Source organism: Anser cygnoides, chromosome 20, assembly GCF_040182565.1.
Source record: "Anser cygnoides isolate HZ-2024a breed goose chromosome 20, Taihu_goose_T2T_genome, whole genome shotgun sequence".
Lineage (NCBI taxonomy): Eukaryota > Metazoa > Chordata > Aves > Anseriformes > Anatidae > Anser > Anser cygnoides.
The window spans coordinates 4,134,464-4,147,546 of NC_089892.1; the positions used below are offsets into that span (position 1 = coordinate 4,134,464).

The 13,083-nt window shown below is 46.0% G+C and overlaps 1 protein-coding gene across 8 annotated transcripts in view; it reads left to right on the plus strand.

Moving 5' to 3' along the window:
* BRD3 (bromodomain containing 3) overlaps positions 1 to 13,083 on the plus strand; it is a 46,902-nt gene that overhangs the window by 21,942 nt on the left and 11,877 nt on the right. For 5 of the 8 annotated variants that reach the window (XM_048053234.2, XM_048053227.2, XM_066980498.1 and 2 more), the window contains 5 exons: positions 548 to 864; positions 3,018 to 3,155; positions 4,133 to 4,280; positions 5,796 to 6,010; positions 7,692 to 8,063. In XM_048053234.2, the coding sequence (XP_047909191.1) occupies positions 664 to 864; positions 3,018 to 3,155; positions 4,133 to 4,280; positions 5,796 to 6,010; positions 7,692 to 8,063 (1,074 nt within the window). In that variant the 5' untranslated portion in view covers positions 548 to 663. Of the gene's footprint in view, positions 1 to 547; positions 865 to 1,276; positions 1,495 to 3,017; positions 3,156 to 4,132; positions 4,281 to 5,795; positions 6,011 to 7,691; positions 8,064 to 13,083 lie in introns of those variants that run through there. The other 3 variants (XM_048053257.2, XM_048053252.2, XM_066980499.1) reach the window with 3 other exon arrangements.

Below are 13,083 nucleotides of genomic sequence, written 5' to 3' on the forward strand. Positions count from 1 at the left end.
TGATCACAGCGCTTCTCTGCAGGCCTGTTCACTTCTCGTGGTGGGGATCTTCTGGCAGCTGGAGTCAGCTCTTGATTATGGGATGTCAGAGAACCGTTGCACCAGTGTGGAAGCGTGCAAGCTGGCTCAGTGCCACCCAGCGTGGGTCTAGAGACAGCGTAGCTATGTTTACATGGGGCTGCGTGCTACGGATTTACTAGCTTGAGTCAGCACATTCATGGGAGTCTCTGCTTTACATCCCAGCTGTATTCTTGTGCTGCCGCACGTGTATTTGTACAAAGATGCTCTCTGACCTAGATAAAGCAAGAACCAGGCCTGCGAAGCTTACTGGCTTTCTGCAGGCTTTGAATTTGGGAATTGCTGTTCCCATTCTCGCTTGGGTCTTGAGCCATGCCCGTCATCAAGGTAACAAAGTTTGTTACAAAGAATGAGGCAGATGGAGTAAAGAGCTTGAATTAAGACACTTCTACTGCTGATAGTGTTTGAACGTGCCTACCTTAAATAAGTACCAGCATTTACACGTTGTCCTCTTCCTCATTTGCTGTAGGTTACATGGTTGGACCCTGGAAATGGGATGTCAGTCCCATTCAGGGAGCATAAAGGAAGAAGGAAAATCTCCCAGTTGCTGCCGCTGTGACAGCGAGTGAGAGCAAGAGCAGGAAAATGTCGACAGTCACATCAGCAATTCAGGCTCCTCAGGGCCCTGTGAATCCGCCGCCTCCGGAGGTCACTAATCCTAATAAGCCTGGCCGGAAGACCAACCAGTTGCAATATATGCAAAATGTTGTTGTAAAGACCTTGTGGAAGCATCAGTTTGCTTGGCCTTTCTACCAACCTGTTGATGCAATTAAATTGAATTTACCGGTACGTATCTGCCGCCTTCTCGGTACGGTGTTCTTGGAAAGCTGCATGTTAATCCGATCGGTTTTCTGATCCCTGGGTCAAAGTGGCAAGGTTGCTTTTGGAGATGACCTTGAGCGTTCTCAGACTCACTGAAGTTAAAGATTATGTTTTACAGAGCTTGAGAGGTGCAGGTTTCTGAAGGAGAAAACTGCTCCTCGCTTAGTGAGGGAAGGGAACACCATACAGGCAAGCTGCCTTACAGCAACTGAAGCACAGTGCTTCATTTGTGGCTTGCCTGTGGTTACTGTTGTGTGTCTTTCCTCCGTGTCCCACCTCTGTCCAATTTGAGCGACAGACCTCAAGTCTGTGCCCTGCTACCCGTGCTCTACGGAGCATTTGGTACTAGGCTGAGCGTAATTTGTGTTTCTGATAGGCTTTCCTGGATCTGACACTGACCGCAGCATTGAGAGAGTCAGGAGAAGCTGATTACCAAGCATACTTGGAGTGAAGTAGCTTCAAACACCATGCTGGAAGCAGAACTAACAGAACAGTTGTATTTAACCATCTGCCTCATGTACTTAATGATACATATCCTGTCTCTGTCAGACCAGATAGTACAAGACAAAGCCAGGTTATTCATAAATGACCAAAGTGAGTTGATCAGCCTACTTCCAGGGAACAGAACCACACAACCTTCACCTCTTCAGAGTGGTCCTGCAGGTGTAAAAACTCCGCAGTGGAGGCAAGCCCGCATCCACCTGCCTCACTTAAACACGGAGCCCCCCATGCGCCCTGCTGTCCGTTCCTCCAGGCAGCCCATTACAAAGCCATTACAAAATTACCTGACTGCTCTGAACAGGAGGATTGCGAATAGGATTTGAGGGAGCATGGTTCTGGGGTGTTAGGTCTGGAGAGCTACAGTTACTGCAGGTTATGACCTGATTTTATGGACTGGGTCAGGAGTCCTTTGAACTCTGTAATTTTGTTGATGGGTGCTATTTAAGGTGATAAACAAAAGAGTAAAACACTTAACACGTGTATAATGTTTCACTAGGTCTGTGCTCCTGTGTGTCTTCTTTTTATGGATTTAGTTTCTCAGAGAGACATTTTGAAGTGGCTTTAGGGCAGGTTACCAAAAAGGAGGAGTCAGTTGGAAGCGTAATTGTTTTTCACATGTTTCAAATCAAATCTGCACAAGCCCAGTAACCAGCAGGATTGCCTCTTCTGTCCCGGTGTGTCTTGCCTGAAAAAAGTTGGTATCTCGGGTCGTGCCTGAGGGTTGGGCTCAGAGTGGCTCGGGGCTGTATGTGGCTTTATGTGCACATGCAGCGAGAGGCATTGCTGCCTTTCTTTGGAATGAGAAAATTACAGCATATAACCTCGCGTGCCTGCAGTGTCTCCAGACTAATCACAGCCTCTACAGACGCTTGAGACCAGCCCAGAGAGAAACTGGGTTAACACGTGGAAGCCTTTGGAGACCGTTTCCAGAGAGTCGCTGAAAATTTTAGTGCAGTCTTAGCCAGAGCTGGCACTGATAAACCTCTGTAAGTGCCGAGCATTTCAGAGGCAGTCTTTTAAAGAGGCAGGCAGACTTGCTGTTTCCCAAATTGCTGCTGCCAGTTCACTGTTGAACTGAACGCTAGCCAAAGACAGTGCTGCCCCTGCTATCCCGGCTTCTGGTCCCACGCAAGCATGAATTGCATCACTGCGGTGTTAGCTAGCTGCGAAGCGTGGCACTGTCCCGCTCTGCAGCACAGTCTGCAATGGCACCTACAACCTCAGTGAGGGGGTATCAGGGCTGCAAACAACTTGCAGGGAGAGCTGCTCAGAAAGCATGTTTTCTTCCACATATCACTGTTACTACCTTCCCTGTCCAGCTGTCCTTACAAAAAAGCTGGTTAATGGCCAAGTAGTTGTTTGTGTGTTTGAGCGTGTCCTGGGGGGAGCTGGTGATTGTACAGGGGGATCCGATGCCTTGTAGTCAAGTTCCTAATGATAAGCTGAGGGCTACAAATCAGAAAATAAAACTAAAGGTGTTATATGCAGTTTGCACAAAAATATGGGGATGTGTTTTTTTGGGGAGGGGGAAAGAGGAGAAAGCTGGGACTAGGGAGCGATGTGAACACACTATCTTTATACCAGGAGATGTAACGTCTTTCCTGTTTCTCCAACAGGATTATCACAAAATAATAAAAAACCCCATGGACATGGGGACTATCAAGAAGCGCCTGGAACATAACTATTACTGGAGTGCCAGTGAATGTATGCAGGATTTCAACACCATGTTTACAAATTGTTATATTTATAACAAGGTAAAGAGCCCAGACAAGCACTTAGCTGGGGCACTGCCTAGGAAAAAAACACCTACAATTGTTACAGTGCAGGTTTTGAACAGGGCAGCTCCTTTGTGCTACAGGCCCTCCTTGCAAGGATTCAAAATGCCACTAATTGCAACCACATTACTTGAAATGCACAAAGCTGTCTTTGTGCTGCGTCTTTCTTCCCTCACAGCATTTAAAATGGCAAATGTGCCTTTTAATTATATGTTGATTTCTGTTTGGGGGTTGTGTAGCAAGTTTTTACTCCTCTTATTTTCATTTAGGAATTCTTCAAGATAAACTAAAGTTTGTGCAGGTGTTTTGTGTTATTAGCTCTAAGTGTTTTACTGGTTGTCTAGCAATAACCAGTGTCTCCTGCCTCTCTTAGCAGCAGAGAGCAGTTCAGTAAATTGCGTAATTCTGTCCTCTGCTGTGCCTCCTCCATACTTGTACACCTTTAGATTGCTTATTATTATTTTGGGTTTGGCTTATTTGCTGTTTTGTTAGTTTGTTAAAAGCCAGTATTTTTTTTGTTTCTTACAGTGGTTTGTCATCATTGACCCATAGCGGAGAACAAGCTGAAATAAACAAATTAATTAGTGTAAGCCACAGACTCTGTGTTTACACTTTTCTCTAGGACCTGTTGGCAAGCAGGGAGGACAGCTCATCTGTTCCAGTTTTCTGCTTCCACGCTGATGCACGGGATGCTAGCTGTCAGGCTTCTGCTGGGAGTCCTGATATTCTCTGGATGTAGCCTATTTAGAGGCTGTGATTATTGCATTCTAGACCGGATTAGAAGAGCAGGAGAATAGTGTACAAGGAGGGAGAAGAGCTAGGCTGTTTATTGTCAGTTCATTGGATACCATCATTTATTTGAAGGGCAGTGTCATTGGGGATTTCAGAGCTTGATCTTGAACCTCTTTGTTTTTAATGAGCAGATGACACAGCTCAGGCTTGTCTTCTTCCTGCAGCCCACAGATGACATCGTTCTCATGGCCCAAGCCCTGGAGAAGATATTTCTGCAGAAGGTTGCTCAGATGCCTCAGGAGGAAGTCGAGTTATTACCCCCAGTTCCTAAAGGCAAAGGTCGTAAGCCGTCAGCAGGCACACAGAGTGCAGGTATTAACCTGATCCAGTGACCGTAAACGTTCCAAGCCTGTTGGTAAGGCCTGATCCACGTTTCAAGCTGCATGACTTTGCAAATGGTGCAAAAGGCTAGGAAAGGAGCGTGTAATCTAACAGAGCAGCGGAGGAATGCAAGATGCACAGATAACGTTCACCCGGTGTTTCAGGGCTTGTCTGTCTTAATGCCACTCTCCATTTGTCACACAAACATCTTGCCATCTGATGTTTCCATCTGCACAGTGCTTCAGTGGAGGAGGGCAGTGCTGTTGCTTTCTGTGTGCAAAGAGGAAACCGAGGCAAGAAGAGACAAGGTAGTTAGATGTGCCAGCCTGCTGCAAGGGACAGACCGTGGTGCAGAGCCTTTATACATTGGGGTTTGTACAACTCACCCAAGGTCCCAACAGAAATCTGACACAGTAGAGACACTAAATCTTGCCAATCCCCCTAAACCCCAGATAATGTTTTTCTTTTGCACACAGGGTTGCAACATCACAGAATAAAGTGTGATGGACCATAAAGGATTTGTTAAGCTATTGCAAAAGGCTGTGTAGATTATTGTATATCAGTAGAAATTAAGTTTAATTCAGTTTACCCTGAGTTGATTTTAAATGGGTTTAAGATGAAAACGTCCATAAGCAGGGTAAAACAGTTCATAAAGGAGCTTGTGTTGGCTGAATTAAATTGTTGAAAGTTTTTTTTTCTGTAAACAAAGTCTAATTGTTGCACTGGAAAAGTCAACTGTTCCTCTTTGTTTTCCCACATCTCAGATGCCAAATGGAGCTGCAACTTTATCCAAGCTGAGAGAAATTTGTAACGATGTGTATTTTCAGCATCCTTTGCTAAATGCAGCTATAAAAGCATACAAGCATATCGATACTTTGGTTATTAGTTATTAAATGTCCTGTTTAATTTATACGAGCAGGTAATCCTGTAACAATGCAAGCGTAGTGTAAGAGACATTTGCCAGGCTCTCAGGAGACTAGGGCTCTGCACCCAGCTCTGTTTTTCTTGTTTTATAGCTTGTGGCAAATCCGAAGCCTTAGTGAACTCCTAGGTGTTCAGCTGCCAGTGCAGGAGGGGTTGTTGCCATTGGCCTTACAAAGATCTCTGTGCAGGACAGCACCTGTCAAAAAGAGCTGTCTCTCCCCTTTCCTTCTCCTTGAGCTCCTGATCTGTTGCTGAGCTCAGGGCAGCTGTGAGAGCAGGAGATGGATGAAAACTGCCCCAGAACAGCACACTTCATGTACGAGTATTTGTGTGGCTGGCCTAAAGCTTGTGGTAGGAAGACTTAGGTCAGTGATTCTTTAGTTCTTGTCGGCCTCTGGGTAATAGCACCAAGCAAATCATACGCAGTGTCCTTTGTGCTCTTCCTGTGGCTCCGAACTGGGAGCTTTTTGCCAAGCCCATGATTGTATAATCCAGCAGCACCGGTGTCACTTTGTTCACAGTGTCCTGTCGGCGTTTGTAACCATCAATACATTGCAGTGTTTTCACTTTGTCGTTTGAAAGGAGCGCAGCAAGCAGTGGCCGTGTCTTCCGTCTCCCCGCCGGCCCCGTTCCAGAACGTCCCTCCAGCTGTGTCTCAGACGCCCGTCATTGCTGCCACCCCTGTGCCAACCATCACTGCTAATGTCCCGCCTGTCACTGCCCCTCCTGCCGCTGCTCCCCCTCCGCCTGCTGCTCCGATAATGCCTGTGGTTCCTCCTACGCCACCAGTAGTCAAGGTAAATGGAGAACTTGACCCCTTCCTCTTCAGAAGGCAGGACTGCTGAGCAGTGCTTTATTTTCATCCCCTTACTGCTGGTTGTGTGCTTAACTTCTCTGCATTTGACTCCTTGGCCATCGTTGTCCCTTTGGGATGTGCTCAGACAAGTGCTTGCTGTCAAGTTGCAGTGGGTTCAGAAAAGTTTTGCTAGTTTTACTGCACCCCAGCTGAGGTGATGTCACCTGTAATTGCTCCAGCTCAGTTACGAGCTCTCATCTGACCACAGCCTTAGCCAGTACTCCCTGAATCAGAAGGCTGCTGGAGGTTTCCCCCCTTTTCCTCCATATAACCCAAAGCATGTCTGCCCTCTGGAACTGAATCCCTGATTTTCCTGGGACTATTCCATTAAGGTTTGCACACCCCAGCACCAGGAATGTGCCTCTCTGCCACAAACGAGGTCAAGATAAGCCTGTCACTCCAGTTGGAGGAGACTGATGTTGCCTACAGGTTTTTGGGTACATTAATTCTGTCTTCCTTACTGAGTAATCTCCTGGGAGGTGTCACTAGTGTTTCACTGTTTAATATGTTAATTTATGGGTAAATGAAAATGTTGCTCTAAATAACCGGAATTTTCCTAGCAAGCTGTGTATTACCTAAAAAAATAGTCAAAGCATAGCTCAAAGCTCAGTTCTCTGAACTGAGAAATTAACTGCAAAAGTATTGGTGTTCCCTGACATGAGGTTGCATGGGTCAGCAGAGCCCCAGATTTTTTTCTAATTTAACCCTATAGTTTGAGAATTACTAAGGGAATTGTAAGTCAGATCTCCTTGCAGCTATGCTGTGCTCCTCAGAAGCCTGTCTCATATTGCAGTTTCTGTTCAAATAACTTGCTTCTGAGAATCAGTTTAATTTTAAAACTCAAGGATGAACCCAAAAGTGAGTTTGCCAAATATGTACTGCAAAATTAATCTTGCTTGGGATTTACTTAAGATTTTCTTTAGATTTCCCTGGGGAACCCCCCCCCCTTTTTTTTTTTTGTTTCCTCCAGAGGAATTGATCCTTCTTAGGAGCACAAGAAAGAGCTGACTGGACAGTCACAGCTTGAATTTATGGGAGATGTATGTTTTATTTGCTTGAAGCAAAATCGTTAAATTCTTACTCTTGTCCGTAATAAACAATCTACCTTAGCACATCCACTAAATACAAGGGAGTGAGGGCTCATGGGTCTTTGGTGATTAATATGCTTTGGTTCAGAACTTATAGCCTGATCCTGCCACTGGGGCCTCAGACATGTGGTTAAGTTACTGACACTTACTAAGTCACCATGCATCAGCTGAGCTGCAGTAATCGACTGGGCGCACTCCTTTCCTTTGGCAAACATGAGGTAAGAGTCCTTAGTTTAAATCTCAGTGAAATACATAGAGCTAACACATTTTTCATCATGTTTGGGGTTGGGTTGGAGACGTGCAAATGGCTGGTTACTGTGGCTCAGATGACATGTAGTAATACATTGTGTTGTGGTCGCTGAATTGTGTGTCGAAGCCTCTAGTCACAAGTCCCATTTATCCCGGTGAAATAATTGTGTTTTCTGTCAGAGGACAGGCCGATCTCAGAAATGAGGATGAATTGGGCTAGGTTTCTGCTAGCTTAGCGTGAGAACCGGGCATGCACTCATGAAGTCTGTCCGTCTCCTGTTTCAGAAAAAGGGAGTGAAGCGAAAAGCGGACACGACAACGCCCACCACCTCTGCCATCACTGCCAGCCGAAGCGAGTCACCCACACCCCTCTCGGACCCCAAACAGGCCAAAATCATCGCCCGACGGGAGAGCGGCGGCCGGCCCATCAAACCACCAAAGAAAGACCTTGAGGATGGAGAGGTCCCCCAGCACGCAGGGAAGAAAGGCAAACTCTCTGAGCACCTCAAGTACTGTGACAGCATTCTCAAGGAGATGCTCTCGAAGAAGCATGCAGCCTATGCATGGCCCTTTTACAAGCCTGTTGATGCAGAGGCCTTGGAACTACATGACTATCATGATATTATCAAACACCCCATGGATCTCAGTACTGTTAAAGTACGTCCACATTTACCACCTCTTTTGCAGGGTGTCACGGCCCTCTGGTTGCAGAGGACTGGCTCCTTCTGGGGGAGGGGGAAGGGACAAGGGTGGAAAACTGAAACTGGATATCATCTGGATATTTTTATATTTTGTTTCCTTACCCTCTCCTTTTTTCCCCATAATCTGGGACTTTTTTTTCCTGCCCTACAAAGCAGACTATATGATGGCATCCTCTTCTCTTTACAGATAGTCCAGCTATTTAAACTTGTGTTATTGGGATCGTGTTGCACTCAGAGAAGAAGAGGTGCTGTATTTCATATGATTCAATTAATAGTATCCCATTTCCAGAAACTGCTGCCTGGCTACTTGTTGGCATGATGCGTAGTCCAGATAGGCTTACGCTGAGCAATTCCAGCTGGAACACGATGATCTACTGGTAGGCAGGGGGAGGAAATAATGTGATGCTTGTGTGGTACGAGATTGGCTCTTCAAGACTTTAGCTTAGCGTGGTCCAATATTCGAGATGTTTTCCCCAATAGACTGGGGAGTTTCTTAGCCCCTCCTAAATATCCACAGAGCAAAGCTGTGTCTTTCTAGTTCCCATTTCTGCTTGGCCATTGCAATTGGTGTCAGTGGAGGTGTGACTTTCTTCCATGTGCAGGAAGTTAAGGTGTCTCTGCTGGCTTTCATGAGCATGCCAGCACTGTTTTGCTCCCAGCTCAGCAAATGTCTAGGATTGTTTAAAATGCTCAGGTGACAAAAGGACAGCCGCGTTCTCAGATTGCTTACATGTTCCTTGGCAAAATCTTTCACAATACCTGGCAGCAGCAGGTGGTGCTCTAATGTGCCATTCCATTCAGCAATGATGCTGCAGGGATTCTTACTACAGCTATAGCATTTTTAAGAGTATTCTAGTTGTATTATTTAATGGTGAGAGAATAGTTATCCCAGTCTGTGCACTGAGGACTAAACCAAGAGTTACCAGTGTCTGAGTTAATTGCCATCCTGATGCCATGGTCATTGGCAAGTTTCCCCGTGCCTCTCTGCCTTAGTTTCCCCAGTCATAAAATGGGGATAAATAATATTTAACCTACCTCACAGGGCTGTTGGGAAGACAGATATCTGGAAGGTGTTATCGAAATACTAAATATTATTATTGATTGGGTTTGTACAGAGAAGACCCTCTCTGAGCTGGCAAGAGTGTTGCAAGTGGGCTCTGGTGGAGCTGGGCTTGGAGACAATTCATCTCCTGATCTTGCTGTGCCCTTGCTTTGTTCACAAAAACCAGTGCAATGTGCAGTATTTTCTTAAACTTGCAATTAAGCCAAGTTGTGTTAAAGGCCTGCAGCAATTTCCTGGGAAGAAAAGAGAGTAAGAAGGGTGAGTTGAGCTGCAGGCAAGAAGGGGGAGCCAGAAACAAGTGGTAAAAGCAGGAGAAAGGAGTAGGTTGATCACTGTAGTTTGGGAAGTTGGAGCACGGGTGCCTGGCTGGGATGTTCTGCTGACAGAGGAAGGTCTCAATGTTTTCTTGAGTAAGTTTCCATTTCCTCTTGCTCTGAGCATGGATGAAGGAGGGAGAAGTTCCCATCAGTTTTGGTACTGCAGTTTGTTTGCCATCCTGCTGATCTTGGAGAGCCAGTACTGGAGGCCTACTTAGCCCTTGCACGTTGCTTTAATGATATGACTGCATCCCTTGCTGTCAAGGTCTGCTCAATTCCCTTTGCATTGGAGTCATTTTTTTTTCCACTTAGCTTGAAGGTCCATCCACGTGGATTATAAAGTAGGATTATAAAGTAATCCTAGGATTATAAAGTAATTCAGGTTGGAAGAGACCTCAGGAGGTCATGGTGTTTGGCGTACCATGCATACAGTTCTGCCTGCCTGTGCTTATCACTGGCTGCGTCAAAATCAGTTCCGAGTTCCTGAAGTGGCCAGTAGCTGTAAAGGGCGTCTGCTTCACCAACATGACTGAGATGGGGAGAAGCATCTCTGGCTCAGTGCAACTCTTCTTTCCGTTATCACACTAGAGGGATGCTCAGTTATTGATAACCTCTTCTCTACCTGTTCTGTGAAAACAATTAGATGATCGTGTCCTAGATGAAGTCATTCAGTTACTGTACTGGCGAACCTAGTCCTTTCAAGACGTGGTCTCGGCTCCGTCGCATCTCCTTGACTTCATAGGGATGCCGTGGGTCTCTCCAGAGATACCTGCTGCCTGGTGGATCAAGCCCAGGTGAACGCAGTAAGATTACGGATGAAAAGTGGAATCCTGACTGTCAAAGCTGATATTTTCACATGTGACTAGGTGGCTTCTCATTGCGAGGGCTTCTGTGCTGTGTTTTACAAAATGTAGGTGCAATGCTATGATTTTTTGGGGTTGGTGACTGCTGCTTCATACTTGAAACTCTCTGTAGTCCTAACTTTATTCTTTTTTAAAAGTGTCTATCTCTGCACTTCTTCTGCAAGTGTGGGTGATCCTTTCCCTCTGTACTTTTGTAGTATAGGTCAGAAAGCTGGAGAAGAATTACTGGCAGACCCGACAGAGTCTTTTGTATGTAAAGACTCTGGACTTGTCTTTCTACGTAGTAGATTTTTTTTTTAATAAACTTGTTTGAAGTGCTGTCTTGTATTGTTCTTTATGAAGTGTTTTGTTGTCGTTGCCCTTGGCCTGTAGATCATGGCGTGACTTTTCTGAGATGCAGTCTATAACATGTTAAGTGCCTGGAACAGAAACCTGCCTTTTGCAGGCAGTGCAGGTGTCAGGGGCTTTCTCTGTGGCTCTGAAAGGCTCGAGATGTAATTCTGCACAAGTGACAATGGTTGTGGGAAAGCAGTGCAAGTAATGGCCTTCAGACTAATCTTGAGAGAATTATATGAGGAACTAAAACATAAACATTGCTGCAGCTGTAAAGGATTCCGCAGTACCTGGCAGCTTGGAACTTCAGTTCTCTGATTGTACGAAGTTTGATTTCCATTAGGGAATGCCTTTCATGCCCAGGAGCATATTTTTTTTCAGGCTGTGCACCCAGCAGAGGTGTTCTTCGGAAGGATTTGGAGATGGTTTGCGTGGTGGAAGCAGCAGGTTGGTTGTCGTGGCTGTGCCGTGGCAGGCGAGAGGTGGAGGGGCTGCAGCAGAGCACGTCGCAGCTGGGAGCAGAGGGGTGAGCTGGGGTGCTGTGCCGGGCTAGGACTGGAAGCAGCAAGAGCTGAGGGCACAGGGGGTCTGCAGGGATCTCGGTCATCACAGTGCAGGGGAGAAGTGCAGAACTGTTTGGAACAGAGAAAGGATGAGACATGGGGAGAAAGGGAGAGAAGGGCATGGATTATGCTTTAAAATCGAAGAGGCAGCAGCCCTTAACTCCCCAAAGCAGTTGAAATGCTTGCTGTGAAGCTGTAGCGGTGCTCAGCTGCTGCTGCCCTGTCCACGGGCATGCAGGTTGCAGTGTGCTCATGTCCTCTGCTGGTGCTGGGGAGCGTGGGCACGGGGAGGCAGGGTGCTGTGCCCGCCACGCAGTGCAGGATGAGGCCCCGCAGAGCCCAGCAGCAGGGATGTGGACGTCTCTGCCTTTGGTTTGCTCCGTGGTGAACAAACAATGGTCCTTGCCGTGTAAGAGGATTTCTAAAGGTGTTTACTTTTGGAATAAAGTGCTACGTCCAGGGATCTGACTGTGCTCATCGGTTAACTTTATGGCAGTGATTGCTGTGGCTTCCAAGCAGCTGAGTCCTGGGGTCTTGAAAGTGACAAGAAGGCTCTTTGGGGAAATTTTTAAAGATTTCTTTATTTGCACCTATTGTAAAGTACAAATGCAGTTTCCCAAGGCAGCTCTTCTTGTTGAGGCAGATTTTGTAGGGTACAACTAGGCCCCCAGAAATAAGTCGGAGTCCTCGTGGTTTGATGTCTGCTGAAGTTCTTGGAACTGTGTTGCTGTGTCCTTCGTGGGCACCTGCCCTGATGCCATGTGCTTGGAGGGCAGGTCGATGTCCAGCTTAGTCTTGGAGAAGAGAAAATGGAAAGGAGACGTTTAACATGTTTGGAGACCTAACAAGATTGCTGCAAGAAGGGAGGGAACGGTTTTCTCTGCATCCTTGGCAGGCAGGACAAGTCTTACCTTAGAGCAGGAGGATGCTAGACATTAGGAAACAAATTTCTGAATGTTAAAGAATATTAAACAATAGAATTAATTGCTGTATGAGAGATGAGATTTTTTTTTTTTCGAGCTGGCCTCCCAGCACCCTTTCCAGTCCTGCTATCTATGTCTTCTGATTTGCCATTGTAAATGTTAAAAAAAAAAAAAAAGTGTTAAACAGCAGAATATATCAAAGTGAATTAGTAACCTAAATATATTCCACCACATCGTTTTAAAATCCTCTTTCTTTTGTCAAGTTAATTTTTCTTTACACGAAAGCAGAAAAAAAAAATCGACAGTTTAAAGCATTGGGCTATAAAACTGTTGGTTTTGGATGAAAGCAAAGCCTCAGACACTGAAATGTATTTCACAGGCTGTAATCAGCCACTGAGCGTGCCAAACAAATACAAGCATATCAAAAAGGCCTTTCATGCAGCAAGACGTCTTTTAAAATAAATGGACCCTTTCGTTTGAACATATTGTTTTGCTTTGGAGTTGGCCTGAGACCCTTTACAAACAAGGCCAGCTCTCCTTCAGACAGGAGAGGCGCACAAATTGTGTTTCCCTCCCCATCTTTGTGCTGCGGTTCGGAGGCTTGCCCCTCGTTTATTTACCAAGGGCATGAGCTCTCGTGACAGAAGCTGCACGGGCGTCGAGCTGCAGCCCTGCAGGGAGCGATGCTGCAGGAACGTCACCACCCTGCAGGCAGATCCCTCCAAAGCTGCATCCCTGAAGGTGCAATTCTGCCTTATTTGGAACAAAAGCAGTTCTAGGAGTCATTGCAATGTTTCAAAGTAATTCCGATATCTGCCTCATTCAAAGCTGTGACATATGTTTAATTTCCATTGAACAAGTGGGAGTTTTTCTAGCCTAAGCCTAAGTACCCCTGTCTTCTGCTCTGGTGGGGA